At 40.5% G+C, this 19,547-nt stretch overlaps 1 protein-coding gene across 2 annotated transcripts in view; it reads right to left on the reverse strand.

The window, feature by feature from the left end:
• Positions 1-1,720: 1,720 nt before the first annotated feature.
• Positions 1,721-19,547, reverse strand: part of rims3 (regulating synaptic membrane exocytosis 3) — a 50,220-nt gene continuing 32,393 nt past the window's right edge. For both annotated transcript variants that reach the window (XM_084920123.1, XM_084920122.1), the window contains exons 3-7: positions 9,527-9,668; positions 9,325-9,437; positions 8,631-8,732; positions 8,408-8,547; positions 1,721-8,080 (exon numbers count right to left, since the gene is read on the reverse strand). In XM_084920123.1, the coding sequence (XP_084776249.1) occupies positions 7,868-8,080; positions 8,408-8,547; positions 8,631-8,732; positions 9,325-9,437; positions 9,527-9,668 (710 nt within the window). In that variant the 3' untranslated portion in view covers positions 1,721-7,867. The remainder of the gene's footprint in view (positions 8,081-8,407; positions 8,548-8,630; positions 8,733-9,324; positions 9,438-9,526; positions 9,669-19,547) is intronic.

Genomic DNA, 19,547 nt, shown 5'->3' on the forward strand with positions numbered 1-19,547 from the left:
TCTTTGATAAAGACAAAAAAAAACAATAAAAAAAAAATAGGTAAAACATGTGCTCTGAATGTGATCTCGGTTGACTCGGTTGACTCGTTTGATCGCGCGCACTTGTGTTTCGATGTGTTTTTGTTTTTTATATATTCCTCGTCAAGAAACGTACACCTTGTCTCTCGAACGTCTGTGCTCGATGGCATCCTGTGGGTTTCCAGTTTTGCTGTAACGGCCTCACCTTTACGTTGGGGGCAAACAGTGAGCTGTTTTTAACAATCTGGCCAAACCACATCGTGAAGCATTAAGCGATTGTACAACCGCAATCTGTCACATCTGTTTTAGCTGATGCTTGTACGCTTCTCCCACACAAACCATCTCTGTGCCCCGATTTCTCTTAAAAGTGTTGCTAAATCTGCCTTTTCTGATAAATGCTTATGGAAATGCTGTGTTTCTGTTATTTTAATTTTATTTGACACTTGTGTTAAGCTGGTAAGATGCTGCTTTTAATGTGAGTAGCAGCAATATAGGAGGTGTCTATGTGCAGCATATAAGGACTTATTTCACAACAGTGTGACAGCAGCAAATCTGTCAGTCAACAAAAGTTTCTGGAAAGGCAGTGCAAGTCCACCTCTGTGGACGCTAAGGCCTCACCTGAGCTTTTCCATTTGTGATCAGGCTACTTTTTTTTTTTTTTGGTCCGATATTTTTTCAGTGAAATAAAAACGAATAAAGGAATGTAACTTTGTACGTACTTGTCGATCAAGATACTGTATATTTTAATTCTTTATCAGAATATCGCTGTATATTATGTTTCTTAAACATGTTCTCTATATTAGTTTGTTTTTCTTTTCCACATGCTTTGCCCCACTTTACACAATTTCAATAAAATTTAACAATGTATATGTGACATATGATAATTGTCCCTGTGAAAACATGCAAATAAATATTGTTTTGGTTAAATTTTATGTCGTTTTGTTTGTCGTGTTCATTACTGGGCTTTGTCTTTAGTCCCTTTTCGTTATTTCTTACACTATTAAACCACGCAAATGCCTGTTCACACGATTCTTCTGCATGAATTGTTTGCATTCTGCAGAAAATTGCCTATTCTGCTTGACAGCTGTCAACAAAAAAAGGAGTGGCTGCACAGATGTTTAATACTACTGTGGAAGTTTGTTAGTAATTTTTTTCTGGCCTCATGTACAGGTCACAAAGGTCACGAAGCTCAAGGTAGTTTGAGTATAGGCACATTAATGTTGCTCTGCATGTGCATGACTTAAACAGTAGTAAATGGTTTCCTTGTAGACTCTCAAAATCAACTAAAAGTGCAACTGTGTAATACTATAAAGCTTGTTTCTACTGCCCACTAGTGGCCATACATGTTCATATGTGGCTGACTCATATGCTTTGTTGTGTGGCCTACTTCTTTGTCCATTTTAATCTAACTGAGATCATAATTTATAAAAAATGAGCATCTTGTTGTATTAAAAATATGTGAAAGCAGCAACTGAGGCCATATAATCAAGAGAAAGGTGTTTGCTGAGGTCATTAATGGTGTTTTTTTTCCTCATAGACTTTTATACGTTTGACTTCTTTTTCCATAGGGAGGAGGTGCCCCCTGGTGGCCATCGGAAAGAATGCAGCTCTTCTTTTACGTGACTTGAACAAAGATTCATCAAAGATACACAAAGAATGCACGACCTGCATTAGAAAAGTGAAGACACGGAGAATGAATGTCTGTGATTCAAATAAACTTTATTGACTTTGCGTCCAGATGTCAAAGAGCATGCAAATACAGGCTTCTGAATCCCATTGTTTTTTTTCCTTTTCTCCTCAGTTTGGTTCTATTTTCTTACAAAACTACGTGCACCTTAAGTAATCAATTTTGCAGCGTACAAACCACAAAAATACCAGTTTTACATTATCAAATACTGCACATAGAAAACATTTACAAAGCACAGGTATAAAATTACAGCTCCCTTTGTTTTGTTTTGTTTTTTCCTTCATCTTTGCCATAAACCACATCCTTTCATCAGCCAGGCAGCTACGCTATCCTTTGTTTTGCTTCTTGGTGGAACGTTTAAGGCCTGTTCAGAAAAGACAAACCCTCATTTACCAAAACAGCTATTCCAATTGACCCCGTAATTTGCAGGGAAAAAGAGGCATCGAGTCTACTACATGTGCTTTGGGAATGTGATTGTGGTCCATTTAAATATTAGTTAAACCATTAGTTTGGGTTGTGTTCTGTGCTTTCCTAGGCTTGATAAGATAAGGTTTGCCTTGATAGCAGGGATGGGAGCTACTATGGCCCTAATACAATCTGACAGATGGCGAAAAAGGACAGAAAGGTTACAAAGCAAAACTTGTGCTGTGACCGCTGACATAGACGTGGATGAAGACAAACGAACTGAGGCCGTCAGGTCAACGGCAATGTCTGGGTTTGTTCTCATGGACAGCTGTAACGCTGGCAAATCAAACACCTGGAATGCATGCGTCTGGAATGCAACGTCGAAGAGAAAATTAAACTTGTTGATCACGAGCTCTACTGTCATACAGCAGTAAATCACAATGCACTGCATGCTTTGTTAAATTTATCCCAGCGCTTAAATTTGTGGTTACACTTTTATCTTATTTATGGTAGCTCAACTGATACCAGTGTTGTGCCAAAAGCCAGAAAGTGATTTCTGATGTTTCCATGACTTTCTTTGATGTCTAATATCTTTACTCATATCGGTAAATAGACTGTAGATGTATGAAGGGGTCATTTTTTTTTTTTCCATTGCCTTTTGGTCCCTTATAGTATGTTTCAAGAACTGTGATGTTATATTTGACGCCCTCTTGGCCAGACCTCTCTTGAAAAAGACATTTTTAATGTCATTGAGACTTTTTACTCGAATATATAAAGGAAATATAACAGTCACTTTGCCAAAAAACCTGATTCAAGCTTCTACCTTGTGAAGGGGAACTTCTTTCTGGCTCAAAATGACTTGATATCATTCATGAGAAATAAGTCCGATATATTTTTCACACAAATTAGGCCAATCACTTTTTGGGCGAATACTGGAAATCACTGTCTGGCACCACATGCTCAGCTCTGGGGTCACGAGAGAGAGAGAGAGAGAGAGAGAGAGTGAAGCCGTGGGCGAAGGTGCCCATGACAGCAAATGCTACAGCCAATGTTTATTGCCAGAAGAAAAACATCATAAAATGTAAGGCTTGGCTCATGCTACTGTAAGATAACAGTGTTTTTAAATCATAAAAGTTCTTTTGCATCTCTCTGGATGCTGTTCTGGGTCTGATTGCCCCCACCGCTGTCGCTTGTTGGTTTCATCGTGATCAAACCATCATTAAAGGTTAAATACAAGGTCAGAAATGCAAAGATCAGAGTAACCATGCGGCAAATATTTCCTAGATCAAAATACAAATATAATAATTCCATCAGCTTGATAGACAAAGGGTTGGGGGCGGGGGGAGGGCAAACCCTTCTGCTCAAAACCCATCTTGGCGATTGAAATAAATAAAATAACCGCATCTCGCCAGACGGAATTCATGCTTGTTTACAAACACAGAGCTGTTCCTTTAAAACACAAATCATAAGACATACAGTATTACAGTACAGTAAAAGTAGGGGCCGCCTGATTGGGTGCAGGCGGGGTCCCCGGAAAGTCTCCAGAAGAGACGGTATAGCAAACAAGATGACGAAAAAGAGTTACACTCCTCCTCGGTGTTAGGGTTTAGAAATACATTCATAAAACTATACATATACACATAGAGAACTTCGGTACAATATCTCAAGCAAAATACATTTGTTCAAAACTTTCAGCTGTGTGCTACAAGAGTGAAGCAACGTCTCCTACGCAAAGTAAGGCCATTGTAAACTGAACAAGCCCTCGTTTTTTTGCAAAAAAAGCTAAAAGGCGGGTTTTGCCCACGCTGTCCTCCTCCTTCTCTGAATAATACCTCTGTCCTTAGAAAAATAAAATACACTTTCGATATAGTGCACAAACTATGACTCAGGTATGTGTTATTAAGATGCGTTGCACACAATAAATTTTTTGGGTTAAAAAGATGCTTTTTTATAGCAAGTTTGTGGGGTTTTACATTCTGAGCATTGGCAGCCTCTCCATTCAAATGTCACCTGAGCCGTGTCGACTTCATGTATCTGCACACCTTCAAATTGACAAAAAGAAAACGAAAACAGTCTACGCGTCACTCAGCTCCACAAAAGCACGAAGACTGACAACCTGCTTGATCTCCGTCCCACCATCTCTGCTGCTAATGAGGCTTCGACCCCCTTTTTTTGTTAATTGTGTGTCCAAATAAATCAAATGACCTTGTGTGAGACGATGCACAATGATCAGGTGACACTACAGTTTATATATAATAATTTTTTTCTTTAAATGTAAGGTAAAGAGAAAGTTCAAAGTTAATGTTGGCGTTCATATCTGAAAACTCTGATCCACTCACACCTTGCTGCCCTGTCGCTCATTATGCATCACACTAACACACTAAATGCATCTCCCTAAAAGACATACACCCGCACTACACTTTAAACAAAGGCAATATTTAAAACTTATCCTCTAGGTTGCAAGAATCAAAGGATTTGGGCAAATTTTGGCTAATCCTGCCTTTCTTATAAGATATATAATACATTTCTTTGCATCTATTCAATCATTAGAATGGGTAATGCTTTGAGGATGATTGATATATAGCAAAGGGACACACATACACACACGCAGTCTCATAAAAGGTCCAAAACGCCTGGAAAAACATTAACAGTATTTTGATAGTTTACCAAGGAGTGGAACAATCAGCAGGGAAGTTACACAGATCTATAAATTTCATTATCTTGTTTTTTGAGGATTATTATTCCTTTTTTTTTCCATATTTGTATAACATGCCAGCTGTCCCAAGAAAACAAATCAATACATAAAATTACTTCATAGGCGGGACCATACAAGTACAGATCCAGCAAGGAATAGCTCTGAACCATAAAACAAAAGACAACACCTCTTTAACAAAGAAAACATTTTGTATACATATGATAGGAGGATTAAAAATAAACATCATAAATCATCCTCCCAAAAATTCAAGAATGCCAGATATCCCTTTAGTTTATCCAAAGTTCAAAAAGCATTGAAACGTGAATCGTGTTGTTCTGAGGTGCTGCGAGACTAAAATAAACCTCGCATTTTCCCTTTTTTTTGCAGAAAGATGAGGAGAGAGGAATAAATGAGGTGGTGATAAAAGCAAATTCAGAGCTCATAAACACGCAGAAGCTTTTAAGAGAGGAACTCGAGACTGTGTCTTTGCACCTCTTCAAAATATGGTATCTGTTAGCGCCTCTGCCCGTGTTCATGTATCAGAAATATATACAAGGATTGATGTTGGTCAGAAAAAAATAAAATAAACCCTCCCCCCCCAGACATCTGCACCTTAAATAAACCAGTAAGAAAGCAGTAGCTTAATTTGGATGCTAGTCCCTCTGCTGCCAGTGAAGACTCCATTATCATCACACCTTCAACTGTTTTGTTGATTTTTTCTGCAAATACCCTTATAGTTAGTGCAAAGCGGACTCAGAGGAAATGTAAATGGGAAAAGGTGGCTGAACAAGGTTAAAAGCCTTCAAGAAGTCTAAATCCGGCAGCAGAAGTCACCTGGATCAGCTGTTCTAGTGCACTCGACTTACATTTCCATGCTGCAATTCAAAACAATTGCGCAGCACAGTGTGACCAAATAAAAATGCAAACGAAAATAAAAAGAAGAAGCAGTCAACCGCTGCGTGCTCAGCGTGAATATTTTACAGTAAAGTGCTATTTAAAGAAAACGCAAACACGCCGCCTGACGGGAAATATAAAACGAGAGTGCTGAAGATGTGTCACTGCCACGTTTGCACCTGAAACAAGTAAAACCACCATATGGCAGGTACGCTAGTAAATGTAGTGCTGACATAATAGTCGGCTATCGCAAAGAAATTCAATTCACGCTGACACATTTAAAAGAGGTTTAGTTAGCGTCAAAGGGAAAGTTAGGAGGGTTAAAGGTTTCACAAGCTGTGCGCATGTTAATGTTTCCGGTGTTGTCCCAAAAAGTCATTCCCGATGTTCCTGTGTGTTTTTCATGTATAATCTCTTTGCTTATATTGGTAAACAGACTACAGAGTCTATTGGATTTCTGAAGGGCTTATATACAAAATGAAGAAACTACCTGTTTTGAAAGCTTCTTATTATGATTGTGTATTATTTGCACCTACATTATAATCAATCCAGTCTCTTCTGGCCTTTCTAAAACATTTATGCTATATGTGTTGCAATTTCTGTTGCCCTCTTGGCTGGATTTCTATTACAATAAGACATTTATAATGTAAATGACACTTCTTAGCTAGATAAATAAAGGATTTCTAAGAGTCACTTTGCCAAAAACTGAATGTATCTTGTGACAGGAATGTTGTTTGTGGCTCAAAAGGACTTGATATCATTCATGAGAAACAGGTTTGACATATGTTTCACAGATTATAGGCCAGCAAGGCCATTTACAACAGTTTATTTTTTGGCACAACACCGGCTACATTTGATCGGAAAAGGAGAGGTGCAGAGGCACGCCGGCCATCTCCCCACATCCCTCATCAAGTAGGACGGCAACAAAAATGGGGAAATCAACTGGAAGCTGGAACAAGTCCAGGTGCTGGTAGAGGCCCTTTCCCCAGAATACGCGAGGACGGGTTACAAAGCGGTCACATTTCTCCGAACGCCTAAGGTGAAGGCAGGGATCATAAATGTGTTTGTCCGCTAATGTGTGGCTGGCTGGCTTATTTTGTTCTCGTCTTCTGCAGATAGCGATGACAGCCAACCCCTTCGCTCCGCCATCACCACAGCCCCATCCTTCTCCCCAACTCAGTGCGGTGTGCTCCCTTCCCGGCACAAAATAAAGCAGCACTACACTGCTGTCACATTGGTCAAAGCAAGCTAAATAAAAGGTTTAAGCACTTTAAAATGTCTCGCAAGCAAACATGCAGAATGCAGCCGACACATATATATAAACACAAGTAAGTTTTTAACTATATATCTATTTTGATATATATATATCTATATATAAACTCTGCCCTGTGAAAATTATAGAATAGCAGTGTTGCTACCTCACATAATAGCCATTATGTGAATATCCGAGCCTGTTATCCAGGTATGTGTATGTGTTTGGCCTCCCGTCCCCAGCTTGTGTGCGTGCGTGTGCGTGTGTGTGTAAAGTGTATCGTCATTTTTTTATTTTATTTTTTTTTGGATTACATCTAAGTCATTGACTCTGCTACATATCCATATTTTATATTGTATACTAGTTCACCTACTACTTATAATAGTAATATTAACAACAATAACAATTGCTTTGGTTTAAAAAATAAAGTTTTTTTTTCTTAGTTTGGCATAGAGAGTTTAGAAACTGGCATCAGGATGTGCCCTGGGATGAGCTGTGCCACGGAAAATCTTGGACTGCAGAACACCCAGTGAATCCTGGTTTTCGTGGTATGAGATGTTGGAAACAGGTGGGTGGAAAAATGCTACATGTTCAGGTAAATTACGCCTTCTCCCGTTTTGGATCTGCTAATCGTTTTGCCAGTAAACACTGAGCGGTGGGTGAGAGTGTGAACGGACAGTCGAGAGGATATTCCAGTAAAGACTATGGCAGCATGTTGAGAGTGCATGTGTGTCAATGTGGCTGGGATCAGGTATTTGTGTGTATGTCAAGTGTGTCTTCCTGCACGGATGCATCGCTTTGTGTATGTATGCCTACCTGGCTTTGCACTTACATAGTCGTCGTGTATATACAGTACGTGCGCCTGTGTCTGCGTGACTCTGCCCTGCGCGCGCGTGTGTGTATGTATTCTGGGTGTCTAGGTGCATGAAGGGCTGGTGGCGCTCTCCAGGGAGGACTGAGAGAGGCGTCGGGTGAGGGGTCCGATGCTGGGGTCTGCCAGGGAGGAGGTAGGGAACAGCTTATACCAGCCGCTGACTGTGGCAGACAGGTCCAAGTCCTCCAGGAGGATTTGGGCCATTCCCATGAAGCACTTGTGGTCCATACGCCCATAATCCCCCCACACTATTACCTGGAGGAGAAATGACAGCAAATTTTTTTTTTACTGATTTCCAGTGCTGTGGAGACTTCTCAGCTACTGGCAGACCCCAAATCTATTTTTCATACAACAAATTTACTAACTCAATAATTATAAGTCCTATGAAGTTTTTGATTGGTGCATAAGAACTTTCAGTATCACCCAGTTTAAACCTGTGAGACCAGCAAAGACAGCGTAAAATCAATTATTTGGGGTGTTTGGGATCAAAAGAAAAATGCGTGAGACGTTTTCATTTTTGGGTGATGAAGCTTAAAATGTTTGGCGGAAAATTGTAAAGGCTAGAAAAAGAGGATTACTTACCTGTAGGACTTTGCCCTGAGGACTCTCATCGAACAACAAAGCCTGCTGGTAGGTGGGGTCCAGAGTCTTCTTCACTACTTTGGTTTTCTTCTTAGCCAAGCACACGCCGTTCTCCAGAAGATACACCTTCACATAGGTTGCTGCAGATGAAAAAAGAAAAAGTGAGCCTCATGCATGTGCTGCTAAGCCCACAGAATTGTAGCTTTCATCAAGAAGTGAGTACCTGGTATGTTCTTGGAGCCTGGTTTGGGGGTCAACCCTCTGGCCTGGTTGACCTCCACCTCTAGCTGCCCTCCTCTGTCTACCATGCCTACATTTACATCCCCTATAGATCAAAACAAACCAAAACTCAATATAACACCATAATAAAATTTTTTTTTTTAAAAAACCCTGAAGTTTCAATGCAGCTGAGATCTCTATGGTACTCAGCTAACAATCAAACAAGAGCCTGGACTGCAGCTGCAACAGACAATGTCCAGCAGCAGAGGGCCACATAGAGCTACAACGCCATCTTCACCACCAGATATAAAGGAGCGCACTGCTCTGGGTAGTTATTTTTTCAAAACCAGTAACCTTTGCATGAAAGATTTATAGCTCACGCAGGAATAACTTCATTCCTGCTGAGCGAATACACGATTACTGGGCAGTATTTCACGGTGCTGTTGTGCATTTAAGTGGATGCATGCTGCAAAAAGTTTTAAACAGAAACCGGAGTTTCTGATTGATAATGCATTAACTGAATGATCTGACTGTGCTGGTGTGCGATATATTGTCCTGCTTATATGCCTCACATTTCAATCAAACGCTATCAAGTAGAAACAATCGATGACTTCCACTGGTTTTGTATGATAAAAACAGATGAGAATGGAGTGGACTGCACGGGACTAGATGGTGATGCTGGCCGACTTCACGCTTACCCATTGGGGGTGTAGCTAATGTTTGCCGGCCTACAATCTGAGCGGGGCCTAGTCCGTCCAGGAAGTCACTGAACTGGCTCTCAGGGCCCAGGCGTGTGGTAGGGAAGACAAACCTGCAAGAGGAGAAACAGACTCATGCTGGATGAACAGGTATTGTGTATATGGACGAGCGAACGGATACACTGTCGGACGGGACACGCACGTTCCATCGGAGCTGTTTGAGTTAGTGCTGCCGTCGGTTGAGTCCTTGCTGCCCTGCCGTGTCACTCGGTTTCTCATCTCGACGGCGATTCCGGTCTCCGTGCTTCGCCGGATGGTGCTGCGGAGCTTCTTTGTCCCGCCATCTGAAAGGAGAACACAGAGGTCATGTTCCCTTCTTTAAGTACCTTTATTTCAACAGGCTAAACCACTAAGTATAATAATCCGAGGATTATTAGAGCTGCCTGTTAAGGGCGCCAAGGGTTAACGGTGAAATTATGTGACCCTTATGAGAATTTAAGATACTTCGTAAAGCCAAGCAAAGTTTACACGCATACACACTCAGTTGCACAAATTGCCTAAAAATGTCTGATGTTTCTCTTTAGTTATTTGTGAGTGTGTTTCTGTGTAAAATGTTTGCTTTTTCAAAGCTACCTACCACAAATAACCAAGAATTCAAGTTTGCCTTGAAAGCTCAGATCCCTGCACTCTTTATTATGAAGCGAGGCCACTCTAGCGAGAAGGCAATATCCACTGGGGTGTCCCTGCGCTACTGAAAAACAGCTCCACATCACAGGTATAACTACAGTCCATTTTAAATGCACAAAGCCCATTTTGCAATGGCTGTTGCAACTAGGGAGCAATAAGCCTTTAGGAGGACCTCCTGAGCCTCGGCTTGTAAGGCAGAAACACAAATTGGCAGCATGGGGAAGAGTAGTGGGTGGCAGGGCAAGGGGAGAGGTGAGAGGCTGAGCTCAGAAAGATGAGGAGATGAGAGGAGGAGAGGGGAGGGTTATCAAGGCTTTGCAAGTCCTGCTGACGTTAGGAGAATGAGAGCAAGCCAGAGAGTGCTAACCCCAGAAGAAGCTTTCAGGACATCATCCCCTGTAATGACACACTGTATCTCCGTGTGACTCGGCATGCTGAAATAGCAGCAGCAGGGCACAGATGAAGTGATTTGGGTTCAGGATATGAAGTGTAAGGTTGTGCAGCTCTTTCCTTCACTTTTATCACTCCACACCTCGGCCTCGATGTCATTCTTGTAGCATTAGCCATAGAGTTTTAGGTCAGTTTTATCAAAGAGTTGGCATTTGCCAACTCTTTGATAAGAGATCTACACAACTGTAAATTCACACCTTTACACAGGTATGCAGCTTGCGCACTCACACCTCTGTGCAACATGTGCACAAAGTGTCTGCACGTGAACAGCCCGGGCCACACAGTGACAGTTTAGTCACACGGGAGGATGAGAAAGCAGCTGTGAGCTGTCATGTCAGCAAAGCTCACTTTAGAAAAACCTCCACAGTGGCTCTGACTAATTTCTGGGTCAACCCTATGAAAGGAGATTTTCTGGCCAAAAATATTTTTCAAAAACTTTCCAGTGGGGATTAAAAGCTTTCCTCTTCTTTGAGCATGTTAATTATGAGGCAAATGGCTGCTTATCAAAGCAATAACAAAGAGAAGTAATACATCACAGAGCGCCTTTACGACTACAGCGGTGGTTGCTGTAGAAACATGCACATCTGCCCTGTATAGGAGCCTGGATATATAGCAAAACAGCGCAGTGAAGGCACAGCAGACTTAACAAGTGGTTCCTTATCACTGCCAGTTAAGCGAACACCCAGCCGTCCCACTTCATTAGCCCGAGCATCTCCAGTCTCATTAAGCATCCTTACCATGCCAGGCTCATTACCATGACAACCACAGACATCCTGCATCATCACCATCACTGTGGAGATAAACAGACAGCAAAACAGAGGCCCTTGATGGTAGTTTTGGGTGTTAAAATGATGATAATGACAGAGGAGGACAGATCTATGTATCTCTCTATCAATCTGCTAGACCTTCTCTTGCTTTCACCTGAACAAATCTTAAAATGCTACAGGTTACTGAACAGAGCTCTTTTGTTCCAGCTGAAAATAAACTGTGGTGCATCCCATGTTAACAAAAATGCTGTCGATGTCTGCAACAATCTAAAAAGATGCATGTTAGGTTGAAGCGGACTAGCATAAACCTTTACAAAAAAAAATCCTGCATCTGTGGGGCTCTAAAGAAGAGAGAGGACGAGTGCTGAGGATAGATGGGTGAAAAGGAAGATGAGAATGATAGGGTCCCATGGGCACTGAAGATGAGGAGAGGGGTGCTGCCTTCTGGTAAATTCTATTTATAATCCTGCAGTAAAGAGTATTTCCAACAGCCTGTGTGTGTATGTGTGCGTTTGTGTGTGTGCGCATGTGTGCGTGTGCACGAGAGAGAGACACCAAGAGAGAAAGGGAAAGGTCTGTATGTGTTGTAGCATGACACCCAGACAAACTCCATGCACTCCTGCTGCCATGACAACCCCCGCCCTCAGATCTGGACCTCAGACAATGCCACCTGAGACAACTAACGCCATAGCGACAGGCTCATCCGCTATTGCCTTTTATTTTATTTCATTTTTTTAAAAATAAGAATCGTAACTTGTACAGGAAATACTTGACTGTAACTTCTGCACTAACTTCCTCTCCAAAACTTTGTCCTCGCTCACAACCAAACCGCACAAGTCTGCTGAAGAGTGTGTTTAAATTTTAACACAAGTGCGACGACGCCTCTGTTACGATGAGTAGTTTCATGCACACAAGTGGGAGAACTCCAGTGTTAAACTATCGAGAAGCTATTCATTTAACTCCATTTCCACACTTGTTACTCGTTTGTCTACCGGCCCCTCCCCTCTCGTGAAAACAGCCCCCTACACAGTATGAGGCAGTGATCTCTTCCTTCCTATTTAATCCCCTCCTCCTCCTCCTCGTCTGCTCTTTCCCTCCATTCGTTTCCATGGCAATGCCTTCTGCATTGCACCAAGAGCCCCGGCCGGCATGTTCGCTCATAAGCCTTTCCCCCTTACTCTGTCTTTCTGTGCTCATATTGTCCCCTCCATAAGTCCCACTGTTTGAATCGAGCCTCCACTTCTTTTCCACTGTCATATTCTCCTCTTATTGCTCCTCTTTCTCTCCAGCTTTTTGTCTGCTAGTTATCTTATGAACCCCTTCCTAACCAATTCCTTTTCTTCTTTTCTTATTGTATCTGCCTCATCTTATTTCCTGCTTCATAATCATTTTGGGTGTATTTTCTCCCAACCTGCTGGTGAATTCAGTCTGTTATACTGTTAATATCAAAACACACAAAGCACACATCCCGGAAGAAGTAATTAGATGTTGTCTGACATATATGCCATTTGAGCAGCTAAAACAAAAACATTGCATAAGCTGTTGTGCTTTATTGTGCTACAGTAGCGGGTTTTCAGTTTCTGTGTGTTACAAAAACAGTTAAAGTGTCTTCTGTTGGTTTCACTATGATGAGTAATACCCCGCCCCTGTAAACAACCTCATGAATCTCGCGGAAATGCGAAGCACGGGAATAAAAAACACTAAACTTTTTTTCTCAGCTGCTTATGCACATGTTATGTATCATGGTGGAGGAAAAAAATATAAGGGTGGAACACAAGGTGGAAAGAACTAATAGGTTCAACGCTGAACTATTAGGAAGGTGAGATTGCTTAAAAATGCCAACAATGCAGAAAAGAGCCACACACTGTGACTGCATGCACACTCACACATGACATATAGCTTCTTTGTGTGTGTGTGTGTGTGTGTGTGTGTGTGTGTGTGTGTGTGTGTGTGTGTGTGTGTGTGTGTGCTCAGTAGATCATTAAAACTGCTCTGACATTTGGAGAGCACACTGATGAAGCCATTCTCATTATATGCTGTAATATAGAATGCTGTTTTTAGACTCCCGGGTTACGCCGACATGCCTATTGGATGCACCGGTGACGGCAACGATCCACCATGCATAGCAACAGTAACCAAGCATGGGTGTTGGAGATGAAGGATATGTTGTGGTATATTTACTGCCAGAACCCAGCTAAATTTGGACTAAGGGAAGATTCAAAGTGGAAGCTTAAGTAAGACCAAGAGGTTATAGTGTACATATGAATCAGAGATTCAGAGCCATATTTACAGTTTACACAATTCATGTGTCATATGACACATTTGGAGCTATTCCTGCAGCGGGTATTATGGCGTTTATTCAAAATGAGTCAAGCCAGTTAACAAACAGCAAATAAAAACTTAGATTAAGTTTAAAGGTTTTGTTGAACACCCCACAATGTAACCCTCTAGTTTTTACAAAATAATCAACAATCATTAGCGACCTCCTTTGCTTGTCCACCCACCTTAGGAAGCTAAAATCCTGAAAATTAAAATTCCTAATTAGCCTGGCATTATTGCACTATTTGTGACCACAGACTGTATATAAAAGATGGAACACTCAAAAACATCACCCATTGGTTTTTTGACTACTGCTTTAACATCTCGAGTCTGGTGCTTTGGTCATTGCTGTCGTGGTTTAATAATGTCGAGAAGTGACGAGATCTGAATAAAACTGAAAACATTATCAGGTAATGCTGGTTATCTTGATTAGCAATGTGCGTCATATAAACTGATATACCAGCCAATTACTCACAACATAGAAAAAACACAATACTAGAATTTCAAGTAACAGAAAAAGATGGATGATTAATACATTAAGTTCACAGCAAAACATGTTATTAGTAACATCATTTTTTTTAAATAACCCAAAGCAATTTAATTAGTTAAGGTGCAATTTGGTAGACAGCTAGCACCAATTATATTAGCCTCAGTGACACTATTAGCATGCTTCTGATAATGCATTAAGTCCTTACACAACACAAACTTCACAGCAGCCATTTTGATATGAAATAGTAGGTAAACACAGGTTTTTAGCGTATAATTAATTTGTTCTTGTTACAAAGGCAAAGGTTTAATGAGTGTGACAAAAGTATCATTGGATGTGTCTATTATTTTATGTCAAATTGGCTTAAAAAAGCAAACTAGCTAAACCGGTATAATTCAGCCACTGATGAATACATGGTGAAATTAGCTTAAAAGGCCCACACTGTTAAAAAAAATAAAAAATAAAAAAATAGGACAAACAAGTGTGGCAATCTTTAGAGAATTATTTCTGATGCTTTTAGTACCAATTTCAAACGGCTGTTGGAGGATCAGCAGTTTTTACTCCAGTTAGAAAAAAAATAGTCTAATAGCAGTTGGTTGACTGGCCAGTTTCACTCTGTGAAATGTAACCAAACCACATCTACACGGACGTAACATTTTTTTAGTGCAGGGCATAGTTGTCTTTTGATAAATGTCTCAAATGTGCATTTGTAGTTTTTGCCAAGAAGTCTGTAGGATAAATACAACTCTCATTTCAATACTAAAGACTGGATTGATTCAGAGATGAAGAGATATACAGATATTTGCAAAGCCAGTTATTCCTTCAAATATCCTCTTCACTACAGCCCATTTACCAATATCAGTAGAGATATCAGACATTAAAAAAAACTAAAAGAAACATCAGAAATCACTTTTTGGCAATCCGTTGTGTCAGTTGAGCTACCACAAATAAGATAAAAGTGTAACCACATTTTCAAACACTGGGAGCAACTTAACAAATCACGCAGTGCATTGGGGTTTACTGCTGTATGACAGTAGAGCTTGTGACCAACAAATTTAATTTTCTCTTTGATGTTGCATTTCTTTTAGAAAGACGCATGCATTCCAAGTGTTTGTTTTGCCAGCGTTACAGCTGTCCATGAGAACAAACACAGACATTACCGTTGACCTGACGGCATCAATCTGTCCTTTTTCGCCATCTGTCAGATTGTATTAGGGCCATAGTAGCTCCCCTCCCTGCTATCAAGGCAAACCTCATCTTATCAAGCCTAGGAAAGCACAGAACACAACCCACAACCCCAATGGTTTAACTTGGAGCCTCTAAATGAAGATAGCTGTGATAACATTTAAATAGTGATAACATGTGATTAAATAGATCATAATCACATTCCCAAAGCACATGACTTAATGCCCCCTTTTTTCCCAATGATGAATTATTCAATCAAGTTGAATTGGAATAGCTGGTCTTGGTAAATGAAGGTTTGTCTTTTCTGAACTGCCCTTAAACATTTCACCGGGGAATAAAAAAAGGCAAAGCAACACATAACAGTATAACAAGTAAAAAAAGCATGAAAATCACTACAGTCAAGTTAACTCAAACATGTAAACAGCAGAAATTTACCGAGCAAAAAAAATAGCAAGTTGGCTCGGCTGGCTTTTTTGTTTTATTGATTCCAATCAGCCCTCCCAAGAGACCCCGGGCATCTGTCTACAGTCACAAAAAAATAAAAGTCCACCTCTTTCAGTTCTAAGGTTTTAAATATTAGTAAGTACACCCCATGATTCAGTATCTTGTAGAACCAAATTTAGTCATGACTTTATCAATGTTTCACATCATCATGGAGGAAATCTGGGCAGCTCATGGGGCCAAAGAATTGCTTCAGTTCATTTTGCAGGCATTTGTTTATGCACAGTTGTTATCAGTTTGATGTTTGGACTCTGAGTGGACCAGCGCAACATTTTTATTTTCTTCTTTAGAAATTCTGTTGTAGATTCTTTGCTGTGCTTGGGATCATTGTCCTGTTTTAAAACCCAGAGTTGGGCAACTTTTAGCTGTAAGGTAGAGGTCCTCACCTATTTTGTCCCGTGGCTGTAAAATAAGGCCAAATCATCACCCTCCACCAAATGTAACACTGTGCTTTATGACCAATCACCTCCACTTTGGTATCCTCTGAGATTTGCACAGTCTGAGATAGAAGCCTTTTGTTCTTTGCAGTTTTTTTTCTTTTTTCTTTTTGATCATTGAATATATATTGACATTGGATTGCATTTGCTGAGATGACCACTCCTGGAAATCTTAGTCACAAATATTTTCCACGTGAATAACCTCTTACTGTAGAAAGCTGAAACTCAAATAGTTTGAAAATGGACTTATAACCTTTCCCAGATTGTCTTCCCAAAGATCGTTGATGATATCTTTCCATCTTGGCATTGTGTTAACACACCTGGTTGTTTACTAACCTTCCTGATTTCTGTGGAAGCAGTAAGGGTGTACTTAATTTTTTTACACAATGTTTTGCATTTTGGTTTTATTTTTGCTAAATAATGTTGTAATCATTTGTTTTTTGCATTTACCTCATTTTAAAACCAGCCAAGGATATGATTTGTATTTATTTTATTTTTTACTGTACAGTGAAAGCAGGACTTGATCAGCCATAATCATGGTTTGTTTCCCCATCTGTATGCTAAGATAAGCTAACTACAAGTATTTCTCACTTTGAACCATTTGTTTAAGGGCATATCAGCTTTTTGACAAACAACAGCCATAGAACAAATATAATGTAGGGGCAACAGTTCAGAAAGTAGCATAAAAACTATTTACAGTACAAGTAATTAGGTTAATGATCGTGACTTCTCAAAATTGGTTTATTATGTTGTATTAATGTGCAATCATAAGCTTTGTTTCCTTGTTTTTTCCCCCCATTTGCTGTGCTGCATCTGTATTTTTATCCTTCCAAAAGAATCCTTTTCTCTATAATTTAACCATTTATGAAACACTGCCAGCGTTCCTCTTTTCCAAGTCAGTTATTTAACTCTAACAGAGCATGCAAAAACAAATAAATGTGGTCGAGGGTTAAGTGTAGCCTAGTCTTACCCCGTCTTTAATGATAATGCATGGGAATTAAACAAATCGAATTTCCCCTTTGTGTGCATGTGTGTGCACGTGTGTGCACTGTCGCTGTGTGTGAACTGCAATGCAACATTTCAGGCAAAGACCTAAGTTAGGGAGTGGTCAATGTGAAGTAAGTGATTAGCGCTTCTCAGCATCGGGTTGCATGGGAAATTATTTCATGAAATCAAAAAAAACGTTCATGTATGGCAGGATGTCTGTCAGCGAGTTAATATGCCACACAGGCTCTTGTCTAATGGCAATTAATTACGATGAGGAAAAGAGTAATTTAATTTAGATGTAATTTCCTCTTGATTACTTGACTCTGTGGCTGATGACCAAAGGATTAGGGATGGCAGAGCATTTTATTTTTTTTTGAGAAAAAGCAGATGAGAAAAAAATAAGACAATATGGGCAAAATATGGCGAAAAAACAAATGAAATCACAAGACCTTCTGCTGCTTGTTAAACTACCACTAACACGCAGAGCAAAACATGTAAAGAGCAAAAGAAAACTGATCTCAAACCTGCCTTTACATAAATGCTTTGTAAAATTCTACTACTGGGATGGAATATTTTAATTTCCTTCTGATTTAATTTAGCTGTTTTCCAGGTTCCAGCCAGTATATCTTCAATAAAAGCAGGATTATGAGAGCAATAACTTTGCATGAAGAAAATTTCATTTAGGTCAAGAAAATTCCCCAAACAACCTGATCAGAAGGGGAGCTCTATATCTAGCTTACAGATACTTTGTGCTCCGGTTTAACAGGAGATAACATTTCAGGGTAGAAATTAAATCGCTTGTTGAGCGCTTCCTGCAGTGCAGCAGCAGCAGCGTCTCTGTGCCATGAAACAGAATTAGAAATCAATCTGCCTGTATGTTCCCATTGCTTGAGAAGGAAGCAGAACTGTGTGCTGCTCCTATGCACCAAAAGCTGTTCTCCCCATCCCCATCCAAAACACCGCACAGCAGGCAGCAGTAGGCTTGCGTATGCTCTGTGTAAGCGCAGTGTTTACTGTGCTTTTTAATTTTACCTTAGACTTAGATATGTTACATATGAACACGTTGACTCATGCCTCGCTTATTGACATGAGCAGTTTGGGGATATTTATTGAGAAAAGACCACTCTGCTGTCAAGTACAATTACGTGACTTTGATCAAGTGTAGAGGTCTAACATTTTGCAAAATGTGTTTATTAAATACACAGAACAGCAGACAAACAAGATAAAATACTGCATCAATGCACCGATGTATGCAGAAAAGCATCTCTGAGTGGACAACACGTTGAACCTTAAAGCAGATAGGCTACAACAGCAGAAGACCACACCAGGTGCTCTTCCTGTCGGCTAAGAAGAAGAAAGTTAGGCTGCAGTTCATACAGGCTCACTAGAAGAGATGTTATGCAGCAATACCACATACTCACAAGAAAAGTGTCACACTTTTCCCTGTTTCATTACCACTCACTGGCTAGTTGGCAGTGTTCGAACAAATGTACAAACCAATTTCATCTAGCGACAATCACCCATCTCTGGCAATCACCTGCAAACTGGTCGGGGAACATTTTTCCTTTGCAACCTGTGGCTAGCGGGCGCTTGCTGACTTGTCTTTAAGCCTGTGTGAGTGAGGCATTTGGGGTTGTCAAAAGATTTATAGCCACTTGGACAGTGGGCAAGCCTTTTTGCAAAGTCATAACATAACGGTAACATAGGACACCATATCAGCTAGCATATCAGGCGAGATGAGCTAACCCCCCTCCCCACCGAAAATCATTTGAAAATATTGGCAAGTATGCTGCTGTAAACAGTTGCATCTTAAAGACGGTATATCAAATGTCAACGTTGAATCAGATTGCAGGCAGTGTGCTTTGAATCCACATGCTGTTTAGATGTAGTGTTTTACATGCAGAAGCTACACTTCCAAAATTGCAAAGCCACAAAGAAAGAAAGAGTGAAATAGTTCACCAATCTGTCTCGCTAAGAATAGAGCATTGATGGGTTGGTGGGCGAGATTGAGAAAACGTGATAGATGCTGCGTGAAAGTGAGAGCCAAAGAGATTGAGATTAATCGCGGAGAGATAAAGGGGAGGGGAAATTACGATGTCGGCGAGCTTGTGGAAACAAAGGGAGGACAATGAGGAAGTGGAGAGATGAGAGGCAGAAAGAGGACAGAAAGTGATCGTCGGTCAGTTTAGCTGTGGGTTTGGCGGCCTCCAGAAGGACCAGTATGGAGGAGAAAGCTTTTAGAGACAGGAGTAAGGTTTCAGTTTCTACAGTATGTGTCAGGAGAGCCAATCACACAATGTCGCTTTCAAAGCAAAAAGACGTGCCAGCGCTTGAAATTACAACAAAAAGAGCAGTTTCACCTGAAATAGCAGCTTGAAAGACGCAAGGACTTTTTCTTTGATT

The sequence above is a fragment of the Perissodus microlepis genome, chromosome 22 (genome assembly GCF_051167445.1).
Source record: "Perissodus microlepis isolate ML-2025 ecotype Zambia chromosome 22, ASM5116744v1, whole genome shotgun sequence".
Lineage (NCBI taxonomy): Eukaryota > Metazoa > Chordata > Actinopteri > Cichliformes > Cichlidae > Perissodus > Perissodus microlepis.